Source organism: Pseudorca crassidens, chromosome 8 (genome assembly GCF_039906515.1).
Source record: "Pseudorca crassidens isolate mPseCra1 chromosome 8, mPseCra1.hap1, whole genome shotgun sequence".
Classification (NCBI taxonomy): domain Eukaryota; kingdom Metazoa; phylum Chordata; class Mammalia; order Artiodactyla; family Delphinidae; genus Pseudorca; species Pseudorca crassidens.
The window spans coordinates 82,989,619-83,002,138 of NC_090303.1; the positions used below are offsets into that span (position 1 = coordinate 82,989,619).

Here is a 12,520-nt window from a genome sequence, read left to right on the forward strand (position 1 = left end):
GCACAGTCCAGGCCTTTGGTCCATGCTTTCATCCTGTGTGGGATGCACTTCCCCACCTAAGCCACCAAAGAAGGGCAGATCATCACTCATGGCCAGGCTCATATCCTGAAGCCTTCCCTCATCACTCTGGATCACTCCCTGACTCTTCACCATCATCATCCATTGACCAACCCACTCTTGGTGCACAGAGTCCTCCTGCTATTGCAGTTTGGATAAACATGCTATATGAACCCCAACAGACTCTAAGCAACTTCAAGGCAGGAATCATTTTTATTGGAGGAGCAACAGGTCTGAAATGGAGAGAGGAGACAGAGGTGGTTAGTGAACCCATGCTAGGTGCTGGATCAGCCTCTGATCCAGCTTCTTGGCCAAGTCTGCCACCATAACTTGGGAAAGATCCCAAGAGTCACCTCTGTGGTTTGTACAGCATCCAGATACGGCCTGAATCATCTGATGGCTGAATGACCAGGGATTGCTAATGTGAACGATTTTGGCCCCAGGTGTCTCCAAATCATGGTTCACAAATTGTCGAAAATTCTGTTTCCTTCTGTACCCATGGGGCTGGCTGACTCACTGACCATGAGCCATGCACAAGTGCTGACCAAGGTGCTGAAGAGGCTCCCGGAAAGCTCCCTGGGAAGATGCTAAAGAGAAAGAAAGATAGTGCCACTCTCGACTCTTACCTCCTTCCAGACAAGCATTATCTTGGTTACTCCCTCTCCAGAAGTTAGGTGCCGGTCTGAAGGACCAAGTGTCAACTCACAGAAAGAAATCAACTTTTTTTGTTCCTGACTAAACCTAGGCAGCAGAGAAAGTTTCATTTACAAGAACTTTGCCACAACCATAAAAGGATATGACGACAGAAGAAAAGGAAGTCCCTAATCCCCTTGAGAGATAAGGGAATGGCGATGCCTGTTCTACATACCCCTCAAGTACAGGGGTCTCTTAAATACAGGGACACGCTGCCAGAAGCTTCCTGCAGGGGTCCTCATCAGGAGCAAGACCTCAGGCCCAAAGTTTGGCTCAGCACCTGAGCCTCAGAGCACTCGCCACATCCTATATCCTCCTTTTCTCAGCCTTCTTCCTCATAGCTCTAAAGAGAACTCCCCAAATCCTCTAACAACCAAAGGAAGCTAATTTACCTAAACTCAATTCTAGTCATATTCCCAGAGACCGAGAGAAACAGCACAGCCACTAAAATGGCCGAAGAGACAACTAGCAGGTAAACAGCACCGTGGGAGAAAGCAACACTAGCAAAAAATTAAATCTCTCACTCTGAATGTACAAGATTGGTATTTTCAGTCTCTTGTTCATTCATTCAGCTGTTTATTGAACATTTAGTATGTGCCAAATTATGAAAAGTCCTGAGAGTGCAAAGATGAATGAGGCCTGGGACATGACCATGAGAGGTTTATAGAGTAGTCAAAGAGACAAGAAGTAAATTTAAAATGAAAGTACAAGAAATGACTGTGCCCAAGGTTGTATGAACAAAGTGCTAAAGGACCTCAGGGAAGTACCTGAGCGTCCCTGGGTATCGGAAAAATCAGCATGGATGGAGTGATGTTTCAGCTGAGTCTGAAAGGATAGGACCATACTGCACGTGGCTAGGATAGGGTTGGGGGGTGGATTTTGAAGGTGGAGGAAACAGTGTGCCTAAGGATCCCAGGTTTGGGAAATGTAATCCAACCAGGTGATACAATGTAAGTGTTCAAAACCAACACAAACAAGCTTGGCTTCCAGACTCCTTCAAAGCTCCTCGCAGCTGGCTAAGGCTCCAAGTTGGGCAGATATCCCAGTGGACTATACAGGATGCCAGAGCAAAGATATCCACCCAAAGGGGCAGGAAATTCCCCAGGCTGAGGCTTCATTTTTAAAACCTGATAGCTGTTGAACTAAAGGAAAGACAATGGACCCTACTCTAAATATTAACCCCCAAAATATTTTGACTGTATGGACAGCACAGTCTCAGCTAATAAAAAATTTGCATGTGATTTGCATTAAAAAACTCATGTTCAAGTAAAGTGGTATCAGCCTTTAGATTCATTCTCTCAAATAAGAAAGACAGTGTGGTCCCTCAGCGGCAGCCCATAGGGATGGACAAATTTACACTGAACCAGAGATGGTCTCCTTGCTGAAGTCAACGGACAGGGTTTACCCATGAGGGTCACTAGCTTGCAGGTGACCTTCACTTTTCTGGGTTCCCTGACCTGTGGGTTTCTCAGAAGCTTTGATATTTAGGTTATTCAGAGATCCGGGTCCCAGGAAAAAACAGGCTGTTACTACTCAAACTCACATAAAACCGAGCGGTAACAACGAGTCCATTTCAGAACTTTCAGTGTGAAAGAGCTCTGCTGTTTTTCTGCTGTTACGAAGAAATGAGGCTTCAGAGAAATTATAAGGCAGTTTGTTGCCACTGAAGAGAGGACCACCTGGACAAGGACTCCTTCCTCCCCAGCCCAGGCCAGAAACACAGCCGCCTGAACTCCTGGGCAAGCACCGCGTCCTCAGGATTCCACTTTGCCCTCTGGTGGCATAGACGGCAGAAAGAGCTGGGCCGCTCAGTTCAGATAAATGGGTTCGAATCCAGGTTCTACCATCCCTGGCTCTGGGCCTTGGGCAATTCATCCTGCCAAGTCTCCATTTCCTCATTTGCAAAATAGATATGCTTCACAAGACTGCTGTGAGGATTAAGTAAAATAACGCAGTCCGCTTCAGAGCAAGCACTTGATAAAAGACAGTCATTTTTCCTTTTGTTTATGGAAACATTTGTGGCTAAGAAATCAAGAAAAGCTCAGTCTAACTTCCAATTCTGCCAATTCTTGGGGAAAAAAACTAATGTGGTTTAGCACCTACTTTGTTTCAGATACTGTGCTGGTTCTTTCTGTACTTAATTTCTTTATAACCTGAGAATATAACCCTGAAATAGCTATCATTATTCCCATTATAAGAAAATTAAATTCAGAGAGATTAAGTAATTAATCAAGGTTATACAGTTGTCAGGAGATTGGACTGAGATTTTAGCCCAAAATGTCTGAATCTAGTTCCTTGCTCCAAAAACCATCAATCCCAGTAAGCCAGGCTGCCTGGGAGAGGCAGAGGAAGAGAGTGGAGGGGAGAGAGTAGAGGTGGTTGAAGGTTGGGTAAGGTGACCAATTCATTACAGTTCTATTTCCAATTCCCAAAGCTGTTTCCCCAGCTTTACTGGAGGTTATTATTGGAACACAGTATAGTAAGAGCTGATATCCTCCTCTCATTTAGTTAAAATGATCCCAGTTCTAAATAATCCTAAAATTTATATGGAACCACAAAAGACCAGAATTGCCAAAGCAATCCTGAGGAAAAAGAACAAAGCTGGAAGCATAACCCTCCCAGACTTCAGACAATACTATAAAGCTGCGGTAATCAAAACAGAGAGGTACTGGCACAAAAACAGACGTATGGATCAGTGGAACATGATAGAGAGCCCAGAAACCCACGCACCTACGGTCAATTAATCTTTGACAAAGGAGGCAAGAATATACAATGGAGAAAAGACAGTCTCTTCAGCAAGTGGTGCTGGGAAAGCTGGACAGCCACATGTAAATCAATGAAGTTAGAACATACCCTCTCACCAAACACAAAAGTAAAAAGTGGCTTAAAGACTTAAATATAAGACATGACACCACAAAACTCCTAGAAGAGAACATAGGCAAAACATTCTCTGGCATAAATCGCAGCAATGTTTTCTTAGGTCAGTATCCCAAGACAACAGAAATAAAAACAAAAATAAACAAATGGGTCCTAATCAAACTTATAAGCTTTTTCACAGCAAAGGAAACCATAAAAGAAACAAAAAGACAACCTATGGACTGGGAGAAAATATTTGTAAATGATGCAACAAACGGCTTAATTTCCAAAATATACAGACAGCTCATATAACTCAATAACAAAAAACAAACAACCCAATCAAAAAATGGTCAGAAGACCTGAATAGACATTTCTCCAAAAAAGACATACAGATGGCCAATAGGTACATGAAAAGATATTCAACATTGCTAATTATTTAGAAAAATGCAAACAAAAACTACAGTGAGGTATCACCTCACACCAGTCAGAATGGCCATCATCAAAAAGTCTACAAATAATAAAGGCTGGAGAGGGTGTGGAGAAAAGGGAACCCTCATATACTGTTGGTGGGAATGTAAATTGGTGTAGCCACTATGAAGAACAGTATGGAGGTTCCTCAAAAAACTAAAAATAGAGTTGCCATATGATCCAGCAATCCCACGCCTGGGCATATATCTAGAGAAAACTGTAATTTGAAAAGATACATGTACCCCAATGTTCACTGCAGCACTATTTATGATAGCCAAGACATGGAAACAACCTAAATGTCCACTGACAGATGAATGGATAAACAAGATGTGGTATATACATATATATATATATATATATATATATATATACACATACATACATACATAGAATGGACTACTACTCAGCCATAAAAAAAGAATGAAATAATGCCATTTGTAGCATCATGCATGGACCTAGAGATTATCATACTAAGTGAAGTCAGAGAAAAACAAATATGGTATCACTTACATGTAGAATCTAAAAAATGATACAAATGAACTTATTTATAAAACAGAAACAGACTCACAGACACAGAAAACAAACTTATGATTACCAAAGGGGAAGGGGGTGAGGGATAAATTAGCAGTTTGGGATTAGCAGATACAAACTACTATATATAAAATAAACAACAAGGTCCTGCTCTACAGCACAGGGAACTATATTCAAGATATTCAGTATCTTGTAATAAACTATAATTTTTTTTCTTTGTGTCTCATCTAAATTCTTTCTCTCTCTCTCTCCTTTCCTTTCTTAGAGTATCTACAACAGGAATACTAGTCAAATAACTGGAAAACTTATCTGGGGGAAAGGGGAGGGAACTTGTGTCCTTAAGGGTAGGAAGGGACCAAGTCTTTTCCTTTCAGTTGGGCGCATTCGCACAGCCTTATGTATATCAATACTTAAAATTATTAATCTGAAACTGCCTTGCTTCTTTGCTCGTTTAATATCTCCTCAAAAGTCAAAAGCACAGAATTATTAGTCCTAAGAAAGCAGCTGTGACTATGGATCTTTCTATTCTGTCCAAAACCGCCTAGGAATAACAACAATCATATTATATCCTATATTTAAGGGGACCAGGTAAGAAAATTAAGAGATGATAACCACCACCACCACCACCACCATCATGATCATCATCATCATCATTTAGTTTAGCTTGATATCCTGAGAAACTTTTCCAGAATACCATGAATCCTGGTTTGAAGTATAATAAAGCATTCATAAGCAGATTACTTCTAAAGTTTAAAGCAGGGCTTCCCTGGTGGCACAGTGGTTAAGAACCTGCCTGCCAATGCAGGGCACATGGGTTCGAGCCCTGGTCCAGGAAGATCCCACATGCCACAGAGCAACTAAACCCGTGTGTCACAACTACTGAAGCCCACGCGCCTAGAGCCCATACTCCGCAACAAGAAGCCACCGCAATGAGAAGCCCGCGCACCACAACAAAGAGTAGCTCCCGCTCGCCGCAACTAAAGAAAGCCCGTGCACAGCAACAAAGACCCAATGCAGCCAAAAATAAATTAATTTCAAAAAATAAAATCAAGTTTAAAGCAGTAATTATGGAAGTTTAAATCTCACCCACTAAACCCATGAGAAGGCTTTTTCCAGTGTAGTTGCCTATACACAAACACTCATACACAATTCCAGGCTAAGAAATTTGGGCTGTAATTGAGGCAGTTAAAGCATTGAGGTATTCCTCCCTAGATTCAAGCTCATGGATTAATATGATGAAATATTTCTTACATCCTTTTCATTTCCCATTTACATTCACACTCCATTTATGTCTCTCTCTCTCTCCCTGTGTGTGTGTGTGTGTGTGTGTGTGTGTGTGTGTGTGTGTGTACCATTAAGGAAGCACACAGGTCAAGTTGGTCAGGTTTAATGATTCTGTGGTTATTGTTATTATCATTTGAACACATCACTTCTGTTCCGCTAAGTCTGCTTACTGTAAACAGTCCAGGTCACCCAGCCTCCCAATCAGAACACTTAATCACAGTCTCTGCACCCCCAAACCCTCACAAAACAGACTACTATGATGAAATAACAGAAAGATACACATCAGCCCAGTCAGTGGCAAAGCACTGGTCTTTAGGATCCAAAGATCTTTACAACCAGCGAGAGCAGATGGGGGAAAGCAAAGAATAGGGAAGTGATACTGTTTGAACCCAACTTTTCTGAGCTCCTCATTTAGTAGTAACATGTGTGGGAAGACGACGCTTTCGGACTGAAACTCTATGACCTCCCTAAGTGAGTGGGCAAAGTACTCTGGTGACAGTAATGCATGAACACCCTGGCTGCAGGGACGGGGAGATTTAGCCAGAATGCTATCCACGGAGCGGCAAGTACCCCAGCCCGGCCTCAGCTGAATTCCCACCATTTTCCTGTGAGGGTCATAGCATCCTTCTGGAATCCTCTGCAGCAGATCTTCTTCCTCTTCCCTGCCCCTACAAAGGCAGAAACAGCTTGCGGGGGAAGGGTGTAAATCTCTGAGCTAACTCCTTATATCCAGGCAGGATCAGAGCTTCCTGATCAGACCCCTCTCTGTAAGAAGGTAGAATTTTTTTCTTAATGGAAGTTCAACATTGAGGGAAAGCTAGCAAAGTCATTCACTCACAATCTCAGGCCAACCCTGGGCAGACAGGTTAAGGCAGGGACAAATGTGAGAGGCCTAGAACCCTATCCAGGCCAAAAGCAGGTCACTCAGGAAATCCCTAAGATCCAACTGGTGCTCAGGGTTCTCTCTAGGATGGTCACAAGTGGTGTGTTTTGTCCAGATTGATTAGGTCATACCTAGTCCTAAGTATTCCAAGCTTCCCAGTTCCAAGATGAACTTCCCAAGTTCACTATTCCTTGGCTGTTTGGAGTAGGGGACAATCTGTCACTATTTCAAACTTCCTGGTTCCTCTCCAGCCTGAATTTGTGTCCCCAGAGAATTGGGGCAGCAGTTGACCAGATTCAAGATTTTGATGAGATGGAGTAAATAGCTGGTCCTTGTGCATGTTTAGAAATTAACTGAACTCCCTTGGGAGTCATATGTACTCCTAGCTCTGCACTAGGAGTATGATATTAAAACCAAAAACACCTTATTTTAAAAGACTCTCACTTCCCCAACTTTTGCACCTCTGAGTCCTAACCTCTCCCCCCGCTTCCCCTCACACACACCACCAGAAGATGCTGTCCCAACACTTTTAGTACCTCTAGGGCCCAAGGATAAAATGGCATTAATGGCATTTGGCAGAAAATCCCAACCCACACTGAGGATTCCTCCCATGTCAACACAGTGAAGAAATAAATGATAATGTAAGAGAAGAGGCAGGAGAAACCAGAGCCTGCCCCTTCTCACAGAAGAGGCACAGAAAATTGAGGAGTTAGTGAAAATGGCATCATCTCTTGCCAGAAGGCCACCAACTACCACCGGCTGGGAGCCGCATGATCACTTGTTTCTCCTCCGGACTGAAGTGCAAGATGGTGAGGATGGCGGTGAGCGTCTGCTGGCGGCCCACGGTGTCCGGCAAGGTCAGGAAGCGGTAGATGATGTTCTTGAGGTACTCCAGGTTGGCTCCCTCCCGACTCTGGTCCCTGATGTTCTTTGCAATGTGGCTCTGCAGGGCTCCCACCTCCTCCCGATGCCGCTCCCCCTCCTCCAGCAGCCGATCCTGCAGCTGATGCACCTCCCCCTCCAGCCTGTGCTTCTGCTTCCTCAGAGACGTGATCTCCACCTCCTTGCGGGCCAACTGCTCGGCGTAAAGGAAGAAAGTGGGCTCATTGGCCGCAGCTAGCTGCAGGGCTTGGGTCAGGCTGTCCGGAGCAGATGTGTCCGCTGGATCCCCAGGGCCCACACTGCCCACAGGGCTTCTGCGTCCCGGCAGCCCAGAGGACAAGGCCACAGAACGCAGCTGCTCCAGCTCCAGGTCCTTCTCGGCCAGCACGGCCAGGGCCCGGTCCCGCTGCTTGTGCAGCTCCTCCTCCAGTTTCAGCGTGCGGTCCCTGAAGTCCAGCTGGCTCCGCTCCAGTTCCTGCCGGTGGATGTGCTGCAGCCGGGCCAGCTCCTGCTTCCAGCCCTCAGCCTCCTGCTGGTGCTGGCAGTCAAGCTCCTCGCAGGACAGCCGCAGCGAGATGTACTTCTCCTTCAGCTCCGCCAGCTGCTCCCGGGCTTCCTCCAGCTCCTTGCCCAGGTTCCCGTCTTTGACGTTCTTGCTCTTGAGGACGACCTGGGCCCGCATCTTGTACCTCTCAAACTCCTCCTTCAGCTGTTTCAGCTCCTGCTGGTAGTAGAGTGCACTGGCCTTCTCCCCGTCGGCAGCCTCTGAGCTGGGCATTATCTCCAGGTTGCAGAGCTTCTCCACATCCAAGGTCACCTGGCTCTTCCTGGCCGCAACCTGAAGCAGCCTCTTCAGCTTCTCCATCTTGTCCTTCAGGACATTGACATCCAGACTGGACTCCTCTCCATGGCTGTCCAGAGGGGACCGGCTAGAGGCTGCTAGTGCCAGTGTCTTGTTCTCCAGGTCCAGCTGAAGAATGCGCTCCTTCAGCTTCTGGATGGCCAGCTGGTCCTTCTGCTTGGCTTTCTCATAGGTGCCCAGCAGTTCCGACACCTCAGATATTTGATTCTCCAGGGCCGCCACCCTCTGCTCTTCCAACTGCGATTGCTGTCGTAGCTGATCTTCGGCGACGGCTGTCTGGAAAACAAGGGAACAGGTGGAGATGCATCCAGAAAAGCCACAAGGCCCGATGGCAAACTTTGAGAAAGCAAGAGAGGGGAGCAACAGGGTTACGGGACGGAGGTGGCCTGGCAAAAATGGGAACTGGGAATTTTTCTGTTCGTTTGGGAGCTAACCCAAGCTCCTGTAACCTGCTCCCAGACACACATTACACCAAACAACATTAAGAACCTCTGTAGATCTGCTGTTGTTCGGCTTTAGCGTTTCTGCGCTCTGTTCTCATACGCCAACCTCACATGTGAAGTGTGCTCTTAACCATATGACATTCTTTTCCACTTCCAATATTCCTGGAAGTTCAAAATTGACTTGGATCTCTCCCCATACTGAAAGGTGGCGCTGTAAAATAGCATACCTTTCCACACAAGGCAAATGTTGACTGCAAGCAATACAACAGGTTATTTCTTCTGAGAAAATTCCCTTTGCCCCCTTCAGCCACACTACCTATAGGAATACACTGTTACCTATATATAGGCATATTCCTACAAGCATACACTCCACCTTTCACTGCACAGCCGCCACTACACTGCTTCACAGAGCACAGCCGGGAAGACGCCAATGCCCAGATGCTCAGAGCTGTCTGGCTCCAACCCGGCCTACACTCAGAAACTCCACATCCTATTGGAAGCACACTCTGTGGATACTGTCAACACCACACAGAAAAGGATTTCCCAGGACTCACAAATGAAACTTTTTGAATAGCATCAAAAATCGACAGTGCAGGGTTTCCCTGGTGGCACAGTGGTTAAGAACCTGCCTGCCAATGCAGGGGACACGGGTTCGAGCCCTGGTCCGGGAAGATCCCACATGCCGCGGAGCAACTAAGCCTGTGAGCCACAACTACTGAAGCCCGCGCACCTAGAGCCCATGCTCTACAACAAGAGAAGCCACCGCAATGAGAAGCCTGCGCACCGCAACGAAGAGTAGCCCCCACTGGCCGCAACTAGAGAAAGCCCGCGCACAGCAACAAAGACCCAATGCAACCAAAAATAAAGAATAAATAAATAAATAAATAATTTAAAAATAAAATTGATAGTGCAGCCACTTAGTTCTAACTATCAAAAGAGGAAAAAAAGCCCTAATATTTCCCCATTTCAGGTTAAATGACTAATGTTTGAAGGAGATGAAGATAATTACCTTCCTCATTTCCTGCTGCAGCTGAGCCTGGAAATGGCTTTTAAGGCAGGCGGCCTCTTCCTGAAGCTCCTGCAGCCGGGGGTCAGGCCGATTCTTCTCATCTCGAAGAGCCTGCAGCTCACCTTTCAGCTCCTCTACCTCACGGGTCAGCTGCTTGGTTTGCAGTTCAAACCCTTCCATCTGACCTGCTGCATAGGCCCGCCCAGCCAGAGCTTCTCGGGTCTCTTCCAATCGAAGCTCCAAGTCCTGGCGCTGGGTCCTCTCCTCCTGCAGCAGCTTCTGGAGCTCACGCAGCATCAAGGCATGGTCACTCTGCTCTTGGGCCCGATCGTGCTGCTGCGTGATAAGTCGGGCTTTGGTTTCTGCTATCTGCTCCTGCAGCCCCTTCAATTCTCCCTCCAGCCGGCCCCTCTCCTCCTCTGCTTTTTTACTGGCATTATCTAAGTCCTGTTTCATCTTCTTTTTGTCAGCCAGGTAAGAAGCTTCCATGCGGGACTTCTCCTGGGTGACTGTAGCCAAAGAGCTGGTCAAAGTCGCCAACTGAGTCTTCAGCTGGTGCAGTCGTTTGTCCACCTCCCCACTCCCAGACGGTCCATCCCCACTACTACTGCTAACGCCGCTCTCCGATCCACTGGCCTCTTCGGACTTTAGAGGTGGTGGTCCACGGGCCAGTCTGTCATCTTCTACCCCAAACTCACCCTTGGTGCTGGTGAGACTGGCCGCAGTCTCTAAGCTGGTGGCGGTCCCAGTGCTATCCTCGCTGTGAGTGGAGCATAGGTCATCCACAGAGTCAGGAAAGGTGAGGCCTTGAGGATGGACACCTGCAAGGCCCACATCCGCCTCGTGGGATACCGACAGCACCTTAATGCTGGCCTCCAGCGCCTCTTTCTCTTTCAGCAGACTTTTATAGGCGCGGACTACATCCTTGAGACGTGCCTGGTACTGGAGGAGCTGCTTCTTCTGGGTCTCAATGGTCTCCAGCAGGTCCTTCTTGCTTGGGCCGCCCCCGAAATTCATCCCAAACTTCTCCATGAGGGTTCAGAACGGGTTGTTCCACGTCAGTGTTCGGACAGCCTGGGAGAGGGTCACGAAGACGCTGGCGGGGAGAGAGTTGTCCCTAAGGCCGCACACCCGCTCCTCACAGCTATTCGTGACCGGATGCAGGGCAGCGGGGCAGCCTGACAGAAGCGCCCGCCAGGTCCCAGGCAGCAGGGCAGGGGCGGGTCCTATGGCGGAGCGACGCTGGCACGAGAGGAGCACACTGCCAGGGCTCGCCCGCACTGTCCCAAAAGCCGCTCCGCGCTCCCAGCTCGCCCGGGCCACAGCAGCACCGGCCGGCCCCCCGGCCAAAGCTTCAAGCTGAGCGTAGCCCCATTCCGACTTCCTAACTCTAGCGGTTAGACAACCGCGCTTCCGGGGCCACTGGAAGTGACGACAGCACGACGCCTCAGGCCCCGCCCCCGTGGGCGCGAGGTGGGCGGAGCTACTTCAGTCGAAGGGTGGGAAGCCGCCTGTTGCGAGCCCCGCTGGGCCACGAGTCGGTCACTCTCCACCAGAGCAGAGCAAGCAAAGTCGAGTACACGGAAGGAATGCTGGTTTGGTGAGGGCGCCTGATCTTGCCCTAGCGCTACGATCAGCGAGGGACGGGGGTGACGTCGCACTGTGTCCTTACCAAAGACCCAGGTGAGCCACACGACCCCACTGTTTTGGGGCTCAGTGCATTTGTGTCCCTAAAGAGCAACAATTAAGACTCCCTTTCGGACCACGAAAATGACAACCCTTTCTAGGACAGTATTTGGCACCTAGTAGGTGTACAGTATAATTATTAGCATCCTTCCTGAGTTCTGCTGAGTTCATTAAACAAATATATATAGATGACTATATATAGCCATGATGTCCATCCTAAGTGCCAACTATATTTCAGAAGCTTCACAGGAGTTTTGCTATTTAGTCTTTACAGTAATTCTGCTGAGTGGGTATTATTAGCACTATTTTACAGATAGGGAAACATGAGGCACAGAGAAGCTAAGTAACACGCCCAAGGTCACACAGCCAGTAAGTTTAGAATCCTATCTGGATCAGTCTGAGTCTCAACATAACCAAATGCTGTGCCAGATGATCACCATGAAGAAACAAGGTCCTGCCCTCAAGGAGACCACATCTAGAGAGGAAGCAGACGTGCAAACAGCAGTATATTCAAAGTGGTACAGAAGTTAAGAGGAGGGAGACCTGTCTAGGGGAGACAGAGAAGGCTCTCAGTGGAAATACTTTGGGATTTGAAGGATGAGTACTGATTGCCTATCTAACTAGAGATGAGGGAAACAAACATTCCAGGCAGAGGGAAAAAAATGCAAGGACTCCTGGGGCATCAGAGAGCCTGGCTCACCCTGGAAGCAAGGAGAATCATTTCAAGGCACTAGCTTAGGGTATGCGAAGGAGGTGGCAACAGATGGGGCTGACACAATAGATGAGGACCCAAATTAAGGCATTTGGATTTTATCTTGGGTGATAAGACACGAAAGGATTTTCATCACAAGAGTGGCATCATCAAG

General features: G+C 47.4%; 1 protein-coding gene across 2 annotated transcripts; it reads right to left on the reverse strand.

Moving 5' to 3' along the window:
* Nucleotides 1–251: 251 nt before the first annotated feature.
* Nucleotides 252–11,379, reverse strand: GCC1 (GRIP and coiled-coil domain containing 1). Of its 2 annotated transcripts, XM_067746908.1 has the most exons (3): nt 9,969–11,379; nt 7,464–8,792; nt 252–7,425 (listed from the first exon to the last, which is right to left on the reverse strand). In XM_067746908.1, the coding sequence occupies exons 1-2, from the start codon at nt 10,998–11,000 to the stop codon at nt 7,497–7,499; spliced, it is 2,328 nt and encodes a 775-aa protein (XP_067603009.1). In that variant the 5' UTR covers nt 11,001–11,379; the 3' UTR covers nt 252–7,425; nt 7,464–7,496. The 2 variants fall into 2 exon arrangements, with proteins under 2 accessions (XP_067603009.1, XP_067603008.1); XM_067746907.1 differs by having other exon boundaries at nt 252–8,792.
* Nucleotides 11,380–12,520: the final 1,141 nt, after the last annotated feature.